Source organism: Schistocerca cancellata, chromosome 1, assembly GCF_023864275.1.
Source record: "Schistocerca cancellata isolate TAMUIC-IGC-003103 chromosome 1, iqSchCanc2.1, whole genome shotgun sequence".
NCBI classification, from domain to species: Eukaryota; Metazoa; Arthropoda; class Insecta; order Orthoptera; family Acrididae; genus Schistocerca; species Schistocerca cancellata.
The window spans coordinates 1,050,244,914-1,050,263,946 of NC_064626.1; the positions used below are offsets into that span (position 1 = coordinate 1,050,244,914).

The 19,033-nt window shown below is 38.7% G+C and overlaps 1 protein-coding gene across 1 annotated transcript in view; it reads right to left on the reverse strand.

Moving 5' to 3' along the window:
- LOC126090510 (replication factor C subunit 2) overlaps window positions 1-16,159 on the reverse strand; it is a 46,493-nt gene extending 30,334 nt beyond the window's left edge. Inside the window, exons 1-3 of the mRNA XM_049906992.1 lie at window positions 15,939-16,159; window positions 13,456-13,567; window positions 7,834-8,042 (exon numbers count right to left, since the gene is read on the reverse strand). Of these exons, the coding sequence (XP_049762949.1) occupies window positions 7,834-8,042; window positions 13,456-13,567; window positions 15,939-16,045 (428 nt within the window). The 5' untranslated portion in view covers window positions 16,046-16,159. The remainder of the gene's footprint in view (window positions 1-7,833; window positions 8,043-13,455; window positions 13,568-15,938) is intronic.
- Between the last annotated feature and the right edge of the window lie 2,874 nt (window positions 16,160-19,033).

The window sequence follows — 19,033 nt, forward strand, 5'->3', positions numbered from 1 at the left end:
AGTTTGTGGTACAACTTGACTAGAAGAAGGGATCGGTTGTAGGACATTGTCTGAGGCATCAAGGGATCACCAATTTAGTATTGGAGGGCAGCGTGAAGGGCAAAAATCGTAGAGGGAGACCAAGAGATGAATACACTAAGCAGATTCAGAAGGATGTAGGTTGCAGTAGGTACTGGGAGATGAAGAAGCTTGCACAGGATAGGGTAGCATGGAGAGCTGCATCAAACCAGTCTCAGGACTAAAGACGACAACAACAACAACAACAGCAGCCATATTCAGATCAATGCAGACAATCTTCCTTCTTGCATATCATCTGCAAGTGGAATAGGAAATTGGGAAAATGATGCTGGTACATCATGTAACCACCACAACACACAGTATGTGGCTTGCAAAGTCAGGGTGTATACGGGGACAAGGAAAAATAATTCCCGGATATCCCGTTTAAAAATATGCTTTTTCCTCGGGCTAAGTGACAGTAGGTTTTCCATAGATTTTCCCACGGAACTGTAAAACTTATCAATCCTTTGAATGGTTAACGTTTTATACACTGGCGTAGAACTTCCCGGAAGAAAAGTAAAGATGGGGGAGAGAAGTTTTGGAAAGACATAATGAAAAAAACAAGGAGAGAAGTTTTGGATAGACCTTTGATTTGCAGCAACATATATGCTGCATATTTTCGTATTACGAAAGTATAAATTCGTATTGCACGAAACACAGCGAGTTAGTTTCCGGAGCATTGAAACCGAGCTTGCGATGTCGTTTTGTGAGCCAATCATATCTCACGCCAGCCGATGACAGCAGATATTCAGAGCATAGGACATGTGTTACCGTCAGCCAATGGCAAGATCACTGGTTACGTAGTGCGAACACAAAAAGAGGAAAAGTTAACGTTTTACATTAATACGGTATACATACTATAGCTACAAGAAAAGCTAAGCTTTCACATATAATATTGGTTTCTAAGACTAACAAGCTACAACAGAAGCTAAACCTTCACATGTAATATTGATCTTTTTTTGTGCGTGTTATATTTTAAGATACATCACACAAATGTGCCAGTAAATTTAAAATTATAACATAAATGCCTGGGCTCGAAATTCTTGTAAGTAGCTGGTCCTCAAAGTGTTCAGTTTTAAACCCTCTGTGATTTAGAAATTCATCCCACTTTCTCACACCGACATAACTCATCTTGCATAAAAAGAAATTTACTTTGAATGTAACGCTTTTGAACCACCTTCCACAATACTATCTGGAGACTGTTAGAAAAAGGTTTGATTTACCAGTTGCCAGAGAGCACCAGAAAACAGGCATTATTGCGCATACGTAGCTGCAGTGGTGTAGGAAGCCCGCATGTTCGTATGTATAAGGCACTAAGAGAGCTTACATTACACAATAAAAGAAACAGGGCATCAGAGGATACTGCTGGTACAGCTAACAGCCACACTTCAAGTAGTGGAAAGCGGGAGTAGGTACTGCTCATATGCGAGTCAACTGCGCATGCGCATCAGCCCGCTGGCAAATGGTCAAACGAACCTAATGTTAACAGTTGTGACGTCATGCTCATAGCAAGCAGTATATTGTTATGAAGAATTACACAGTCTTCACCCAACGGCCTTTGACATATTCTTGCTATTTGCAGATGCTTGTGCATGCTCAGTGTTTTGTTGCTGTAAACTGCGCATTTTCTTTGCCACTAAAGTTTTATTTTTTTCTCTCTTGTTTATAATTTCTTCTGCACACTCATTCTTCAGTAGCAGGATACAGTAACATTCTTCACTAGAGAATCAATTCTTACCAGTCAAAATAACAAAAATTTAACTGAAAGCTAATACAATGAAAAATTCCCGGAATTCTGAAAAATTCCCAGGTTTTTCCCACTTTTCTCCCGGATGAAAAAATTCCTGGTTTTTTCCCGGATTTCCCGGGTCGTATACAGCCTGAAAGTACATATGTACAGGCAGACAGTTTCGTAAAATGAACTTACTTTTTATCAAAAAGCTGAAGCATTGAGTTGTCGATAGGCACACAAAAAAAGAAAGAAAATTTGCCACCTTTAGGAGTAATCCTTTTTTAAGCTGGAGTAAACACACACACACACACACACACACACACACACACACACACACAGAGAGAGAGAGAGAGAGAGAGAGAGAGAGAGATATGGATGAACCCACATTCCTGGAAGGGGAAGACCTGACCTTCTATCCACTTATAAAAAAAAAATTCTGACATGATCTTTACATTCAGGTGGGTCTCCTTACAACATTTTTCTAAGAAAAAATTTCATATGATCTCTAGTTTTCTAGATATTTAATGTACACAATTGTGTTCATCAGGTCTCGAGCTTCATGTCATACATTAAGAAGGTTAACAGTATGAATCAAGTATGCCACTCTTTATTTCACTTTAAAGCAGAAGAAACAATAAAAACAATTCCACAGTACAGTTCAACAATGGCCAACACATTGATTTTAAGGTTTAGTATGAAACTGCAAAAAACAATTTCTGCCCTTTTGGAGACACAAATGTACTTTACATTTTCTTCTAGAACGCCCTGTACATTTTGGAAATTTGCAGCGACTTGGAGCTCCTACACCATGCAAAGGCAAACGGTCAATGGAAGCAAACTGTATCTCTGTAGCTGGTCGTAATTCTCCTCTTTTTCTTGGTACGATTCTCATGTCTGAAGTCAGTCCTTCATCAGACAGATGCCCCCTCTCCTTCTCAGTCACTTTCTTCTGGCACAATATCAATCCATCTGCTACCCAGATACGAAATGAAAGAAGGTCCATTTGCTGCTTCTCTGGGATAGACAGGTCCGCTGCATCTCATCTGTATTCCAACCAACTTTGCACGATGGCAAAGTCAACAGCATGAAAAATCATACGCAAAGGCCACTTTCGAGATCTGATGAAAACTCTGTAATAGCTTATCAATTGATCAAATAGATCCACACCACCCATTGCATGATTATATCTTCTCACTATTTCAGGTCTTTCTACTTTCACATATTTATGGTGCGTTTTGTCCCAATGCTCAACTTCATCCACTGAGCCTTTACAAACAAAGTTTGAACACAATACAACTGGCCTATTGTCTCATCACTTACACATGGTAATATCATCAGCACTAGTGACTACTTCACAATAACCTCCGGTTTGTTTCATTATTGTTTTATCATCTGAAAAAGGCAAGTTCTTTCCAAATCTGTTTTGACGGACAGTGCCTGCTGCTTTGATGTCTTGAGATTTCAGAACCTGAAACAGATGATAAGAGGAAAAGAAGTTGTCAAAGTATAATTTATGACCTTTACCTTTTGAGAGTGGAACAGAAAAATCCTAAAACAGCAGGACCAAATTCAAATTTTTTACATCATGCGGTATTTAGTTCACTTGTAGTCCCTTGATACAAAAGGAAATCATGCACTATTCCACTCTTTCCACACAACATGAAGACATTGATTCACCATGGACTTTGTTTCCCCTTGACATACTGCTTTGCCGAAAACTACTCAGTGAAAGGAATAATTCCTTCATCCACACAAACATTCTGTTCTATAGGAAGTTCACTGCAGCCTTTTCGAATGGCTGTGTAAATTGGCCTGACTTTGTAAAATTTATCTTTATGTATAGGTGGCTTCTCCAGACTGTTCAGTAAGTGTAAATCTGTTCATAATTCTAAAAATCTGTCTCATGACATGTCTTCCCAAAACACATTTACCTTCAGGCTTTTATCCCAATATATTCGTAATCTGGGAAATTTCAAAGCGCCAGTCAATATATGCAAACCAAATAGCACCTCTAGTTCTTGAGGAGTTGTCTGTTTGAATGAGGATTTGCCTTGTTGTAATGCATAAATATTAGTATGTGCTGCCATGCTAGTGAACAAACCATCTGGTATAAATCTTTTGAAGTATTGTATTGGAGAACACAAGACAGATTCTTCAAAATTTGGAGCTTTGTATGTTTCTGCCATGGTACTTAGAGGCTTGCGTTTCCATTTCATGGATTCTTTAGGTGTCACCAATATGTTGTCACACAGGCTATTCAACTCTGGGTTGTTTTCATTGTATAAAAAGTTCATTTCAGTATCCACCACTTCTCCATCATATTCATCTTCAGATATGGTGTCTTTACACACATCATTCACACCCACTTTATCTGCTCCAACATGTTTCACTATTTGTGGAGCTTGCCTTTCAATAAGTGGTACAGTGTCATCCTCATCTCCACTCAAACTAATGTCAGTAATGTCACCATTTTCAATTATATCCATCATCAAGTCCCAATCTTTCTCCACAGAAAGATATTCCTTATCCATATTTGTAAGTCAAAAGCCAGCAAAATAAAATAAAATCATATGTACAGGTCAGTTATTCACCTGCTTCTTGCTGGTACTGAAATTACTGATAAAAATACCACACATAATTAACACAGTCACGCAAATACAGCTGAGGCACATTTTAGGTTACGTTTCCTAATATACACCATTAAGGACCTGTTGTACACCAATGTGTACATTAAACTTAATTGATACATAACACAAATATGAACTGAATGAAATTGCTGAAAATTCCAATGAAAGAATGTCTAATGTTTCCAAAAGAAGGAAACCACACAGAACATTCATTAACAAAACCCACAACATTACTATTATAGCAATAAAGTAAATGAGTAATGGCTTCCCACAGAGAGACAACACTAGAGAGTATATTTTACTATGTGGTTCACAGACTGCTCACAAGAGAGCAGGAGCTGCTGGAGCATGGCTAAAAGAAACATAAACAAATGTGCACAGTTAATTTGGACGGACCTGACATATTAGTGAACAAACTTTTTGTACACAATTGTGACCACCAGGTCTGAAAGGGTTAAATGCCTCTTTGTGCACTTTAATTGATCTAATTTTGTCTTTGCAATTCCTATGGGAGTGATATGTAAAGGGTTGTAATGTATTCCTAAATTCATCACTTAAAGCTGGTCCTAGAAACTTTCTATGTAGGTTTTCATAGGATAGTTTGAATCTCTCCACACATTTGATGATTCAGTTCTCTCAGCATTTCTGTGACTCTCTCTCATGGGTCAAACAAATCTGTAACCATTTGGACTGACCTCCTTTGTATAAATTCAATTTCCTTTGTTAGTCTTATTTGGAATGAGTTCTGCACATTTGAGAAATATTCCAGGATAGGTCACATGAGTGTTTTGTAGGCAATCTCCTTGTAGACTTATTGCATTTCCCTAGTATTCTACCAATGAAACCCAAGTCTTCCACATGGACATAGGGAGGGAATAGGAGGAGATGAATGGGGAGGGGAGAAGAGGAGATGGGCAGAGAGAAAGGGGGGGGGGGAGAAGTTTATATGTGTATCCAATTCCCATACATATTTAGCAACTGTGAAGCATTGACGTTTTTTTTTTTAATTAAAAAAAAAAAAAAAGCCCTTGTGTGCACTCAGCAGTCAGCTATCTGAGAAGCAGCCTCTTCTCTTCTATGTAGTGCACACACTACTCATTTACGGAGACCCTAAAGTTGGCCCAAGTCTAAAAAGTCACAGCCTAGCTTGTCACAAAACCTTTGTGGCCTCTGATTCAAGCCTTCCATTTAACTCAGAATCAGGGGGCCACTCAACTCAGAATCAGGAGGCCACAGTTAGCTCTGGGGACAATGCTACAGATTGGAGGCTTCAATTAAACCCCATGAGGAAGGCTGATATTCTCAACCTACTCTGTCCGTCACTAGAATGACCAATGTATGACCTAAGAGCCTATAGGAGAAGAATCATTTGTTCCAATGTGTGCTACAGTCTACAGTTGGCTGCTCCATGCCCCTCAATGGCTGCCGGAATAGCCTCTTCAGGGTGTTGTATCAGGCCTACAGGCGCACACACTGAGTGCACATGGTGTTCCTCCCCATTTCCCTTACTTGCTCCATGGCTGAACTGCTGATTATTAATAGACTCCTACCCTTTACTGTTTTCCTACCCTTGACATGAGATGCAACAAGTTTCTCAATAGGTGAAGTGGGTCTCACTAGCTCAGACTCACTTTCAGTGGAAGATGGCACATCAAACTTCTTGGTTAGTGAGATGGGTGGAACATCCTGAATTCTCGCTGGTCTCTACCTCCCCTGTGCAGGGCACCTGCACCTACCATTGACACACCACTCACAGTCAAATGGCCAAGTTGTAATGGATCCTGTACTTCCAGTACTTGAGATGATAGCCACAGGAGAGTGTAGTGCTTAAGGTACCTTTGGCACCTCTATCATGACTTGCTAGCCCTCCCAATACATCTCTTTGCAGCAGCTTCCAATCACTTGACAGTAGTAGGGGCAATTTCCAGCTGTTTACTAACAGCAACTAACTCATCCTGCACCTGAGAACAGCATACGCACTCGATCTGCATTGTGGCTGTTGCAATATTTTACTGAACAATAACTTTAAGCTATGCTTAACAATTCTGCTTACATTTACGTGTCTAATATCCTCCAAGTATTACCAGTTGCCTTTAAGAACTGATGCAATTAACAGCTAAAACGAGATAAAAATCACTGTTATAAAATTTACTTTTTTCTGAAACGTTTGTAGTCACTAATCTGGTATAGCCCACTGCGGAGGTTGAATGTCCACCAGAGAAGATGCCCTTAAACGCCCATTAGGAGGCACCACAGCAGTGCAGCACTGTGCTTGCAAGGCAAGAGTGCCACTGTCACGCCATGTGAGTACGGCAGACAACAGCATTCCTCGCACCCGGTATATAGACACTGCACAGTGCACAGGTGGTCGGTTAAGCATTTGCACTTCGTACTGTCTGCTCCATCTTTGCTGTGCCAGAACTGCTTGAAAACTACCTTGCTTGTCACCTGGTTACTCTCTTTGGTCTTGTCTCGGATTTGTCTTTCTGCTGCATTTGGCCATGTTGGCATTGTTGTGGCGATTGCTTGGGTAGGACCTCACTGTCGTCTAGGTGGTCTGTCCCTGTTTAGGTCTGTGTGTCTCATTTTGTTCCCTACCACTAGTTTTGATTACTCTTCTAAAGCTGGCTCATCCACGTCCATGTCTCAATTTCTTCTACAGCTCTGATGTGTGCACCAATATCCAGTTATTCGCAGAAAATAGCAACTAACAAATTGAACAATACTGTTTATTTACTATAAAAGCAGACAATATACATTCTTGTTAAATATAAAAGTAATGTAACATTATACACTAGTTATTTACAGTAACTTTAAATCAAAAACACCGATTTACTGTGAAGTAAGTTATGCACAACATTCGTAACTTACAAAAATTACATTAACTGAACACATTACATCATTAACATAAGTTCTACCTGACAACAACACAATCTGCACTTCACTTCAGCCTTGTTAATTATTGTCATTTCATGCAAAACAGTGGCATGGCAGAAAAACTCACTTATGGCGCAATAACATTTTCGATTGGGTGGGGGGCAGGTGAAACAAAAATGTCTTACTTGTGAAAGCAATTATTTTCTGTACTTTGCCAATTTTAAAAGAGTTATAAACAACAACTTGAGTGACACTATAATTAATAGCTATAAGAAAAGCATCAAGCATTTTCTTTGTTCAGAACGCCGAAAGGCATAATCAGTCTTAAATAATGATGATGATGATGATGATGATGATGATGATGATGATGATGATGATGATGATGATGATGATGATGCAGGTTGCCAGATTTTTATATATATTTTCAAAATGTATGTATTATAGTTGCAAATTTTATTAATTGGCTCGAAAACTTTCATTGTACCTACAAAGTAGTCCAGGCAAATTGAATATCAAGATATACGTATAGAGGAGGCTTACCTGTCAGCTTCATCAAGTATCACAATTTTGTGCTTGCCTGGTGGTAATGTAACCTTCTGCTGAGCAAACATCTTAATCTTATTTCTAACAACATCCAGACCTCTGTCATTTGATGCATTCAGTTCAAGAACAGCTGAGTTGACTGCATCTCCTAGTAAGACTCTTGCAAGGCACAAAATAGTGGTGGTTTTGCCAACACCTGGTGGCCCCTGAAAGGAAAAAAAACTGACAATAATTTGTGTGCATCATAAGAGCAATGATTAGTGTTTAAATATGGGGCCAGAAAAGTTGAAATTTGGATAATAAACATTTTTATACATTAACATAAAACATACATTACATAACAACCATACCTGAAACTGGGAATCATGTACTATCAGATTTAAAAAAGAAAACTGAGAATGGATAAAAACCTTATATAAGTTGCAACTTTTGATGTTTGAGTCATAGAAGTTAAGATGATGTCATTGCTCTAGCAATGCAGCTGCTGAGCCAGTTGTCTCCAGCATGCTTGCAACCGTTTAGTTTGTATGTGTTACCATATCGTCCATGAACAGTAAACTGGTGTGTCCAGCCCCAGTCAGTTCTGAGGACTTGGTAACAACAGTAGGCCCTAACTATCAATTACTCTGCATAAAATTGTCAAAATTTACTTTTATCGCACTACAATGAGGATGATATTAATGAACTGACTATACCAGTTAAGTAATTATACAGAGATGCTGTAAATCCTACCACTGAATCATCAAAAAAGTAGGAAGTACTCTTCACAAAAAAGAACTCCACAAATAAATCAAGTAGTAATCCGGAACAAGAAACTGAGAGACAGCAACAAAACTATTTTACAGATTCATCCTTATACTGTATTGCTAAAAACCAGTTATCATTTTGAACTTTAAAGAGATGTCAAGCAAAGTATTGAAATCTTACAGTGTATGTAATTATCAGTTCATTTCTGTAAATGGCACTGAAATGGAAGTTACGCTTTCTACCTTTACTCCATGCATAATTTGTGTTCCATTCAGAATTTTCCAGTATCCTTCTGACTACAGACTGATCTGATTCCTTGCATGATTTGCCGCCCCCCCCCCCCTTTCTTTTTTTTCATACAAATAATCAGTATACGCTTGGAAACACATGTTCAACAGTCACACCTGGTGATTCGCTTAACAGTTTTGCAGTCTCTCAATATTTGCAAGAAAGTGGAACATTCTACTTTATGTACCTGAGGAATCTATATGTCTGCTGCCATTCTGCTAGTGATACACTTGCAAATTCTGCTGGTCTGATGATGTTTTACCAAGAATTCCTGTTTGTTTTATATTTTTGCAGCAGTTTTCTCTTATTTGTGATTGAAAATAATGCATGTCCATCCATATACTGAGCATGCCTGTAAGTGTAGTGTTTTAAAAGTTTGATCAGTCACAACTTTTGCTTCCAAATAACTATCCCACAAGTGTTAACATATAGAATATTGATAATCTGCTACCCACAGACAAGCCTCAAAGACGAAAAATAACTGTTTGTATGGATTCAACTGAGAGGGAGCAAAATCTCCAAACTGATTATTTTATTCACAATATAACAGCATTCACTCCAATATACACCCAAATATCTCTACATAATGCAATCAAAAGATATCTCAGTCACTTTAAATAACAACAAATGTGCAGCTGCCCCCACCCCCTCAGCCTACAAATTTTTGCAATGAACAGTATCAACCTGAAGTTGAAATATCTCACAAGTTATCAGACAAATTTCAAGAAAGAGACTTGATACTGCCTTGGACTAGACAATCAGCTACTGCACTATCAGTTTAATTTCTTTTCATGTTCTGAAGTGATTTTTCAAGTCTTTCGTGCTTCACAGTGAGTACACTTAACATCAATAAAAGGCCTGTTTATTGAGCCAGAAGCAAGCAATACCAAAGGCAAATATACACATCTGATCTAAGAACAAAGTAGAAAATACTACAAATCAGGCAATTTCAAGGGCACTAATGGTAAATTTTGCTGAGTGTTCTGTGGTACACGAGGCTTTGCTCCTTGTGACAACAAACAGGCTAGTCAGTGATTTATAGGTAGCAGTTTCTTCTGGGCACCCAGGAAGGTGTTCTTCATGTACCTTTCAAGACGCTGAATTGTGAGCCACCACATTGGTAGTTTCATGTGATATTGTGGTGCTATGAATGCCTCAACTGTTTTAAAGAAACAATCTCTACACTTGTTATGCGAATGCCTCGTGGATCTTTTCATTAACAAGAACTGGAACACACGCTATTGGCAAAATTTCTTCAGAGGGTTTGAATAGCCACACTGCCTGTTGAAAACAATACACATTGTTGCCACTTACCTGTTCTTAACTGCTCCTCCGCAAACTCTTGCAGCCTTCTCACTTACTGAGCATCGAGTTGCTGGAACACCGGCATAGCCAGCATAAGTGTGTGTTTCTCAAGTCTTAAATCTGCATGGCTAGCTTCGAACTTTATACACAGTGACACTCAACCTTTTACACACAAGGCGATTATAGTGAAAGTTAAACTTTGAAAATGATGTAGAAATAACACCACTGGTCAGAATGACGGCAAATTGCGACACAATATTATCGGAGAAGGGGGAAAATGTATGGGGAAAAAATAGTGTGATAACTGAACAATAGATGTCGTTATATGTCTCAGCATACATAAATGAAAACACCTGTCATGCGCACGACCCACTGAGGTTGGTATAAACATGCCGGATAAATGGCTTTTCTTCCTTTCAAGTCTGTGTCGTTCGCCATGACTGTCTCAATGCAGGATCATGTTTTACTTGTAAAGCTGTATTACAAGAATGACGACTGTGCACACATCGCTCTGCAGAAGTCCTGGGCACTGAAGGATTTGAAAAAAGGCGTCGGTCTGATACTGCCGCAGGTCTGGAGAAAATGATTCGGAAATTGGGAAAGGTGGATTCTTTTGGTGTGCAACCTCAGAGAGAGGAAACGAATTGATTCAATGTCAGTGGAAGCAGTGGCCACAACAATGCAAGAGGATACGAGTGGTGGTGGACAAACATGTAGTGCAAAGAGAATTGCCTGAACAGTGGACATACCCGTGAGCACGGTGCGCAAAATCCTACGAAACATCCTTCTTTGCTATCCATTCAGAATTACCCATGTGCACGAGTTGCTTCCTGTTGACCTGCCAGCAAGAGATACCATCAGTTTAGAATTTCTTGCTCGCAATGAAGTGGACAATGATTGGACGTGGAAGATTTTGTGGACAGATGAAGCCCACTTCCATCTGACAGGATATATCAATACACAGAATTGTCGAATATGAGCAATGGGAAATCACACATAAATCAACCAGTACCACGTTGTCCTGAAAAGGTCATTGTGTGGTGCAGGTTTACAGAATCATTTATCGCAGGGCCATATTTTTTCGAAGAGACAAGTGCTTCCGGTCCTGTTACTTGTACCATCACTGGTAAGCGCTATGAGTATTTTTTGCGCAACCAGGTTATTCCAGCTCTCCAACAGCATGGATGTGATCATTTTTATGCAAGATGGTACACCTCCACACATTACAAATCCAGTTAAGCAGTTGGTGAAGCACCATTTTGGAAATGTTAGAATGATCAGTCACCATTTCCTTACAGCCTGGTCGTTCCAATCACCTGATCTTAATCCGCATGACCTCTGGCTGTGGGGCTATCCGAAAGATGTTGTGTTCCGATTGCAAACTTAGCTGCACTGAAGGCACGCACTGTGCAATACATTTTGAATGCGACCCCGGAAACACTTTGATCAGTTGTGAAACATGATGTTTCTCGATATCAAGTTGTTGCAGAAAATGGTGGACAGCATATTGAACATGTTTTGAGCCAGTCACATGGAACTTAATAATTCGATTTGATTTTGATTGATGCTTTTTATGCAGGTTTTGGCCTCAGGACAATTAAAAACTGATGTGAGTGATGCTTTTTATGCAGTTTTTGGCTTCAGGACAATTAAAAGCCAATTTTTACCATCTAATGTGATATGGGCTTACGTAACTAACAGTATCACACTTGTACACCCATGTATGCTGAGTAGTACAGTTTGTTTAACATCAAACACACACCTTAGGCATTGTATGATTCATTTGTTATTTGAAGTTGAGCACTATTAAATTATGATACTTACAGCGCCATCTATTGCTACATTTTGTAACTATTTTTTTTTTAATTCTGCCATGCGTTCTAATATTCTGCTACAATTTGACGTTATTCTGACCAGTGGCATTATTTCTACAGCGGTTTGAAAGTTTAACTTAAATTATAATCACCCTGTACTTTAGAATCTTTTTCACCAAAGACCTGTGATTTTCTTGAGCATACTCGAAAAATTTTGACACGCAGTTCACTGCGAATGCCATGTCAGGCCTTGTACCAACAGCGGAATACGTAAGACAACTAATTGCTGCTTGACAAAGAATATTCGTTTGTAGTAGCTATGGTTTTACTTCAGTTGACACAGGATTTACCTCCTCCACGTTAAACCATCAAAGCATGCCTTTAGCATAACTTCCACAGTTTAACATGGAATCTGGACCATGGTGCAACAAACAAATGTTACCAAAAGCATACACAATCAAACAGAACAATGAGTGAGGGTTCGTACATTTTCTATCAATTGCTATGAAAGTTTTGTCCTGCAAATGGCAGCAATTAAGCTCTTGGTAAGTAGGAATGAGTGTATATACTGCTTACATTGCAAATAAATCAGTGTATTGAACAAGCTCATTCCTTAAGTCTATACTTGGATCTCATCATTAGCTAGTCTCTAACGTGGCATTACTTTCTCCTTTTCCTCTTCTCAGCCCCTTGTGGTATGACCTATCTCACTCTTTTGTCATCGTACTTCTTGTGTACATAAATTATTTTCTTTTCCACTTTTTATGCTCTCCTCTCATCATCATATTTCTGTCCCAGTTGTCTCCCACAATCTTACGTATATTGCCACCTCCACCCTGTGACAGCCTTCTAGTTTGTAGTTCCCACAACCGACATAATAAAATGCACGCATCTTGTCTTAGAATTTTAATCCCTACTGATATAATACACATTCAGTCTAAACTGCTTACCTTTAACCAGGTAGTAAATTACTCTCCATAATTAAAGTTTATATCAACCTTTTTCTAATTCATATCTGCAAAGAAAACACTGTTGTTGATGCAGCTACTGTGCTAAGTTGAATAAAAATTACTAATGGAGGATCGGTTCCATCTTACCCAACTCCTTCTTCATGTTATAGCCTATATTATGAATTTCAGTTGTCACTTAATTCTAAAATGTAACCACGTTAGTAACTACGACTTCTACTGGTTCTGGATATAATATTTCTGAATACAGGCTTTTACTTAGAAAACTTTATAATGAAATATCAGATACTTCTAAATTAATTCTAAATGTATGAGTAGCTAATAAGACAACGAATAACTTTCTGGCGTGTCCCAATACTACTACTCATCATTTATTGATCACTGGTTATTCTTGCACAAATCAATCAGCCCATATTTCATTAGTCTCAAGAATAGGACTGTCTGCTCTTGTGCTTCATAAATTACATACCTGTTTGTGTGATGTACTAAATACTTACAGCAATTATGATATTTGGACATTCCCCAGTTTTTGCGAACTGCCCTAAGCGGGCTACACCCTCTTCATTTCCTACAATATCTTCAAATTTCATTGGGCGGTACTTCTCAATCCTGCCAACATGAAAGTCTGTTTAACATACAAGAAAAATGAAAACATTATTCATGCAGTAACATGGAGGAAACAAAAACATGTGGTTACAGTTTGTGTACAATCTTACAAATGGTCTTCCTGGACTGATTAAAGAAACTAAAATAAATTTAAAAATCAAACTATTAGCTCATTTCATTTAAAAAGTGATAATTCATACCAAAAAAGCATTTACTGCACATCAACAAAGAGAAGGAGCTCAATTTCTAACATGAGGTACATTCTCAAATCAAATCTGTAAACTGGAAAAAATGGAGCGATTCATTTGGTGCCAAAACAAGTTTTCAGGATTTCATGGCTCTAGTCAGCAGCTGAGAAAGAAAATAGAGAGATGACACAACTTCAATGCATAAAAGTGGCATGCCGGGGAGGGATACACCATCCACAGTCTGGATAAAAAAAAACATCTACACAGGAAAAAAAAAAGGAAGATGAGAACTCAATTTGTGACTTCATTATCTTCAAATTCAAACACTACCCTTTTCTGCAAGAAGACTGTGTCATACTTGCAAAAAATAAGAGAAACATCTACCAACATGTATCTAAGTTCAACAGAAGGGGAGTCACGGCCAATCGAGACTGCAGTTTGACATACTGTGGTGTTCCTGCTTACACTGTTTGTGATTCCAAGACTGCCATGCAAACTGGATTTGACGAGTTCAAGAGGGCCATAATCACTGCCATGCTGGATGTCAGTGGTCCCAAGCAAATAGAATCAAGCAAGGGCAGATGTATTATTCACTAACCCATGCAGGATCATGCAGCCACGTCAATTACCTTGAGCCAGGAACACTTGTTTGCAGCAAAACAAATATCCAAACAGACAATATGATGACATCTAGAGGATCATTGATGGTCAGCACAGCAACCACTGTTTTGGTTTTCCTTCATACAGTAGCAGAGAGAGACACGAAAACAGTGATGTGCCCAACGACAAAACTGGGCACAGCAGTGATGCCACCTCACCTTTTCAGATGAGTCCCTGTTCTGTGTACAGCATCACGATGGATATATCCATGTGTGGAGGCTCCAAAGAGAATGAACATTGCCAGACTGCATTCCCTATCATCATAAAGGTGTGATGGCATGGAGTGCCATTGTGTACAAAACACTATTATCTCTGGTTCACATAGCTAATAATTTAGACAGAAGCCATTACATTTCGGATGTATGTAAGCTGGCGACTGAGGCCTATCTTCAAGGTCTCTCTATTCTGATGATGTTTGGTTTGTGGGGCGCTCAACTGCGTGGTTATCAGCGCCCGTACAATTACCCAATCTTTGCTCAGTCCAATTTCGCCACTTTCCTGGATGATGATGAAATGATGAGGACAACACAAACACCCAGTCATCTCGAGGCAGGTGAAAATCCCTGACCCCGCCGGGAATCGAACCCGGGACCCCGTGCTCGGGAAGCGAGAACGCTACCGCGAGACCACGAGCGGCGGACTCTCTCTCTATTCTATTATTATCTTTCAACATTACAATGCACGGCCGCATGTTGCCTATGCTTTCCTGACCAATCCCCATACACACAGTTTTGATTGTAGTCCTGGTCAGAAAATTTCCCTGATATCTCAACCACTGAAAACATCTGGTCATGAGTTAATGAGAGACTGGCATTTCACAACTCATAAGCCACCACAACTGATGACCATTGGCACAGGAATGATGTACCTTATCAGTCATCCAAGTTCAGTACAACTTGGCGACCAGCTACGTTACAGATGTTGTTGCTGTCAGAAGTGGCAGCTGGGATACTACATTCCGCATCTTGTAACCCCCCTCAAAACACCTACACACTTTATCATGTATTCTTCCTAAAATGCTGTAAAAGCACAAAAAAATCAAGTTTCGTTATTTTCTATCCTTGTTGAATCGCAATTTTAATAGCGAGCATTTTGATATTTGTAAGTAGACCACAGTAACGATGATTTTGCTTTCTTCAAACGTCTGCAGCATACAATAACAAACATGTCCAAATAACAACGCCACTTTAATCTGTCAAAGTGTACAATTATGGTCGGGTTCAAAGGCAATAATATTTCATCGTGGCTTAATGAAAATTTTGCGGCAATAACGACAATACAATTTACTAAGTACCTGTATCCATCAGCAATGCACACAATTTATGAAGTGGTTTCACATTCTATTACAAAAATGGAAGAGTTGGGAACGTAAAATTATGTACCAGGCAATAAAATCGCTGAAACAGGTTACACAGTTCGAATAACGCAATTATAAAAAGTGAAAGTAACTGCTTCTGACTTCTAGTAAACAAAGTTATTATCTCCTTTGAACACTGTTTTTCTTGTGATACAGACTAGGAACATACCATGGTAACCGGTGGGCAGATTTTCCCTTAGAACTTTTATTAGCAGGACCTGGCTTCGATGTCGACGCTTCTATTTCTATATCAGGGTTTTCTTCGTCACCTGCCATTCCGAACTCACGATACAAGTATAATCCACAGCCAAAAATTCTCCCGCCTAATTGTTGACTACATCTGTTTATACTGACAAATGACGGTATCACCAGTGTTGCCAGATAAGTTCCGTATACGCCAATTCACAGTGGCCGTCACGTTACGTCACGTCACATCACAACCCTTCATAACATTCCATGATCACCCCGTTTACATGGGACTCCCAAAACTGGATTTCGTATAACGAATTCCCAATACTGCTTCTGGGTGGCCATATAAACACTTCAAAATCGATTCTTGAAATCCGCTTCTATAAAAAAAACTCTGTTCATCATATTTTAAACCTGTTGTATACAAATACAAACGCGATGATTGGTCAGAATCTGTAGCACACTTCCACAGGTGTTGTTTCGCTCTTGGAACTCGAGCGTACTTTATGTATTAAATATCGTATTCCTATATTACGTTAGATGAAACTTTAAGATATTTTAATACATTAATGGTCATCAACGTTTTTCTTAATCACGCTTTAGCTATGTAGTTTTAATTTGAAAAATCGTGAAGTCACACTCTATGTACTGCTGTGTTCTCATTCTCACGCTGAGTATGAAAATTGCTGAGGCTGATTATTACTCAATAGTGAAACACGTGTGTGGAACATAGTTAAAAAGTTATTCTTAATGTGTTTATAAATTTATAGAAAAAATCGGCTTTGAAGTTTTCCAAGGAGCTATATTTGATACAGTTAAGGGCTAAGTGCACACAGGAAGTGTAGCGGAATTGGTAGCGTAGTAAATTGATGATACTGTGAAGTTCACTTTCATTTTATTCATCCCCTTTTCCTTCACTTTGAAATACCTACATCTCGAAATTGTAAAATTCATCATCTTTTTTATGAATAACACATATCTTCTTGTTTCTAATTACATACTGCACGCGAAATCCCTGTTTTCGTTTCAAGTATAAATTCTTAATTATCGATATTTTATGAAAGATTTTTAATAAAGGTTCCTTAAATTAAGAAAATAAAACAATTTAATTTTTAAGACAAAAATTAAAAATCAAACTCTCTTTATTTAGACTATGTCCTTAGTGTCGCTCGAACCAGGGAGGTGTCATAGAAACACGAAAAACAGTCATATTCACAGAATCGAGCACACCATACAAATGCTGAATTTTCACATTTGTCACTGTACCATTGCAATAAGAACCCAACAAAACTGATCACGAACCACATTAAGCGATTTGTTGCAAGTAATAACGAGACTGTTAAGCCTCCAGACGTACTGGAACTAACGTACGCAGCTTTTTCACATGTCACTGCCATACACTGGCGGAATATACAACAGCATGTCATAAAAGACGAGGAGAAAATGCAGCACCTGGGTGGCTTCGTGGATTCTGTTGTTGATCGACTCGTTATCAACGAAGCAGAGCACAGTTCCAGAACTGAAAAGTACTACTCAGATTCAGATAAGGAATGAGCTAAGATATTACTGTAATTACTAGCTCCAGCATTCAACAATACGCTGGAATCCCTGCAATATGCTTTTGCATCATAAAAGAAGAGAAAATGCAGCACTTGGGTGGCTTCGTGGATTTTGTTGTAGATCGACTCGTTATCAATGAAGCAGAGGACAGTTCCAGAACTGAAATGTTCTCTTCGGATTCAGATAAGGAATGAGCTAAAAGATTACTGTAATTACTAGTTCCAGTATTCAACAATACACTGAAATCCCTGCAGTATGCTTCTGCATCACACATAGCTTGCTCAGGAAAGCTACTCTGAGTTTAAGTTAGGAATTTTTATTACTCTTATTTGTAATTAGAATACTCGTTCAGGAACAAAGAAGTGTGTGGCAGTGCTGGAGTTTTGCCCAATACTATTTCATTCTCTTTAAAAATTAAATGACATTCGAGGCTATACTTTTTCTCTGCTTGTCTCTTTTTGTATCTGAACTGCAACTGCTCACATCATTGCAGGTTAGTCAGACCATCTAGCTAGGCAGTGGTGTGCAAGTTAAATACACTGGTAAGGCTGTTGCCCTGCATTATTGTTCAGTCTCTGTGTGTGTAACACAGTATAAAAGTATCATTATGATCGTACTTGAGAGTAGTGGACACAGCTTGGCTTCAGCTCCACGTGAAATGAAATCTAATGACGATCAAAAGCAAACGCGAAAGAATACATGGTGTTTCAGAAAATTTTTAAGTGGGTCTCTACAAATGGACCCTCACTAAATTTTGAGAAAACACAGTGTATACAATTCTGTACAGTAAATGGCATAACACTTTGATAAATATAGACTTTGAACAGGAGTCTAAGGTAGAGTATTCAAACTTTCTGGATAAGTGCATTGATTAGAAATTGAATTGGAAGAAACACATTGCTGATCTACTGAAACAGTTAGGTTCAGCTACTTATGCTATAAGAGTTGTTGCAAATTTTGGTGATCAGTAAATTAGCCTACTGTGCCTATTTTCATTCACTGTTTTCATGTGACATCATAATATGGCGTAATTTATCATTACGAGAAACAGTATTCATTGCACAAAAGAATGTATTCCGAATAATAGCTGGAGCCCACCCGAGATTACCATGTAGACATTTCAGAATCAGAATTTTTATTGTCCCACAACATACAGAGTTCAGTTGCAAGGTTTAGTATACATGGGACTCGTCAGTACTGCAATTACAATGTATGTGTATTACTGAAACAATAATTATTAATTTCACAGAGACAGTGTTTAGCCTAGCAACAGTATTACTGTAAAAAGAGAGAATAATTATTACAGTCTCTTGGTCTCTCTCTACGATGTTTATCCTCCACCCTGCCCTCCAATACTAAACTGGTCATCCCTTGATGCCTCAGAACATGACCTACCAACTGATCCATTCTTCTAGTCAAGTTGTGCCCCAAACTCCTCTTCTCCCCAGTTCAGTTCTATACCTCCTCATTAGTTATGTGATCTACCCATCTAATCTTCAGCATTCTTCTGTAGCA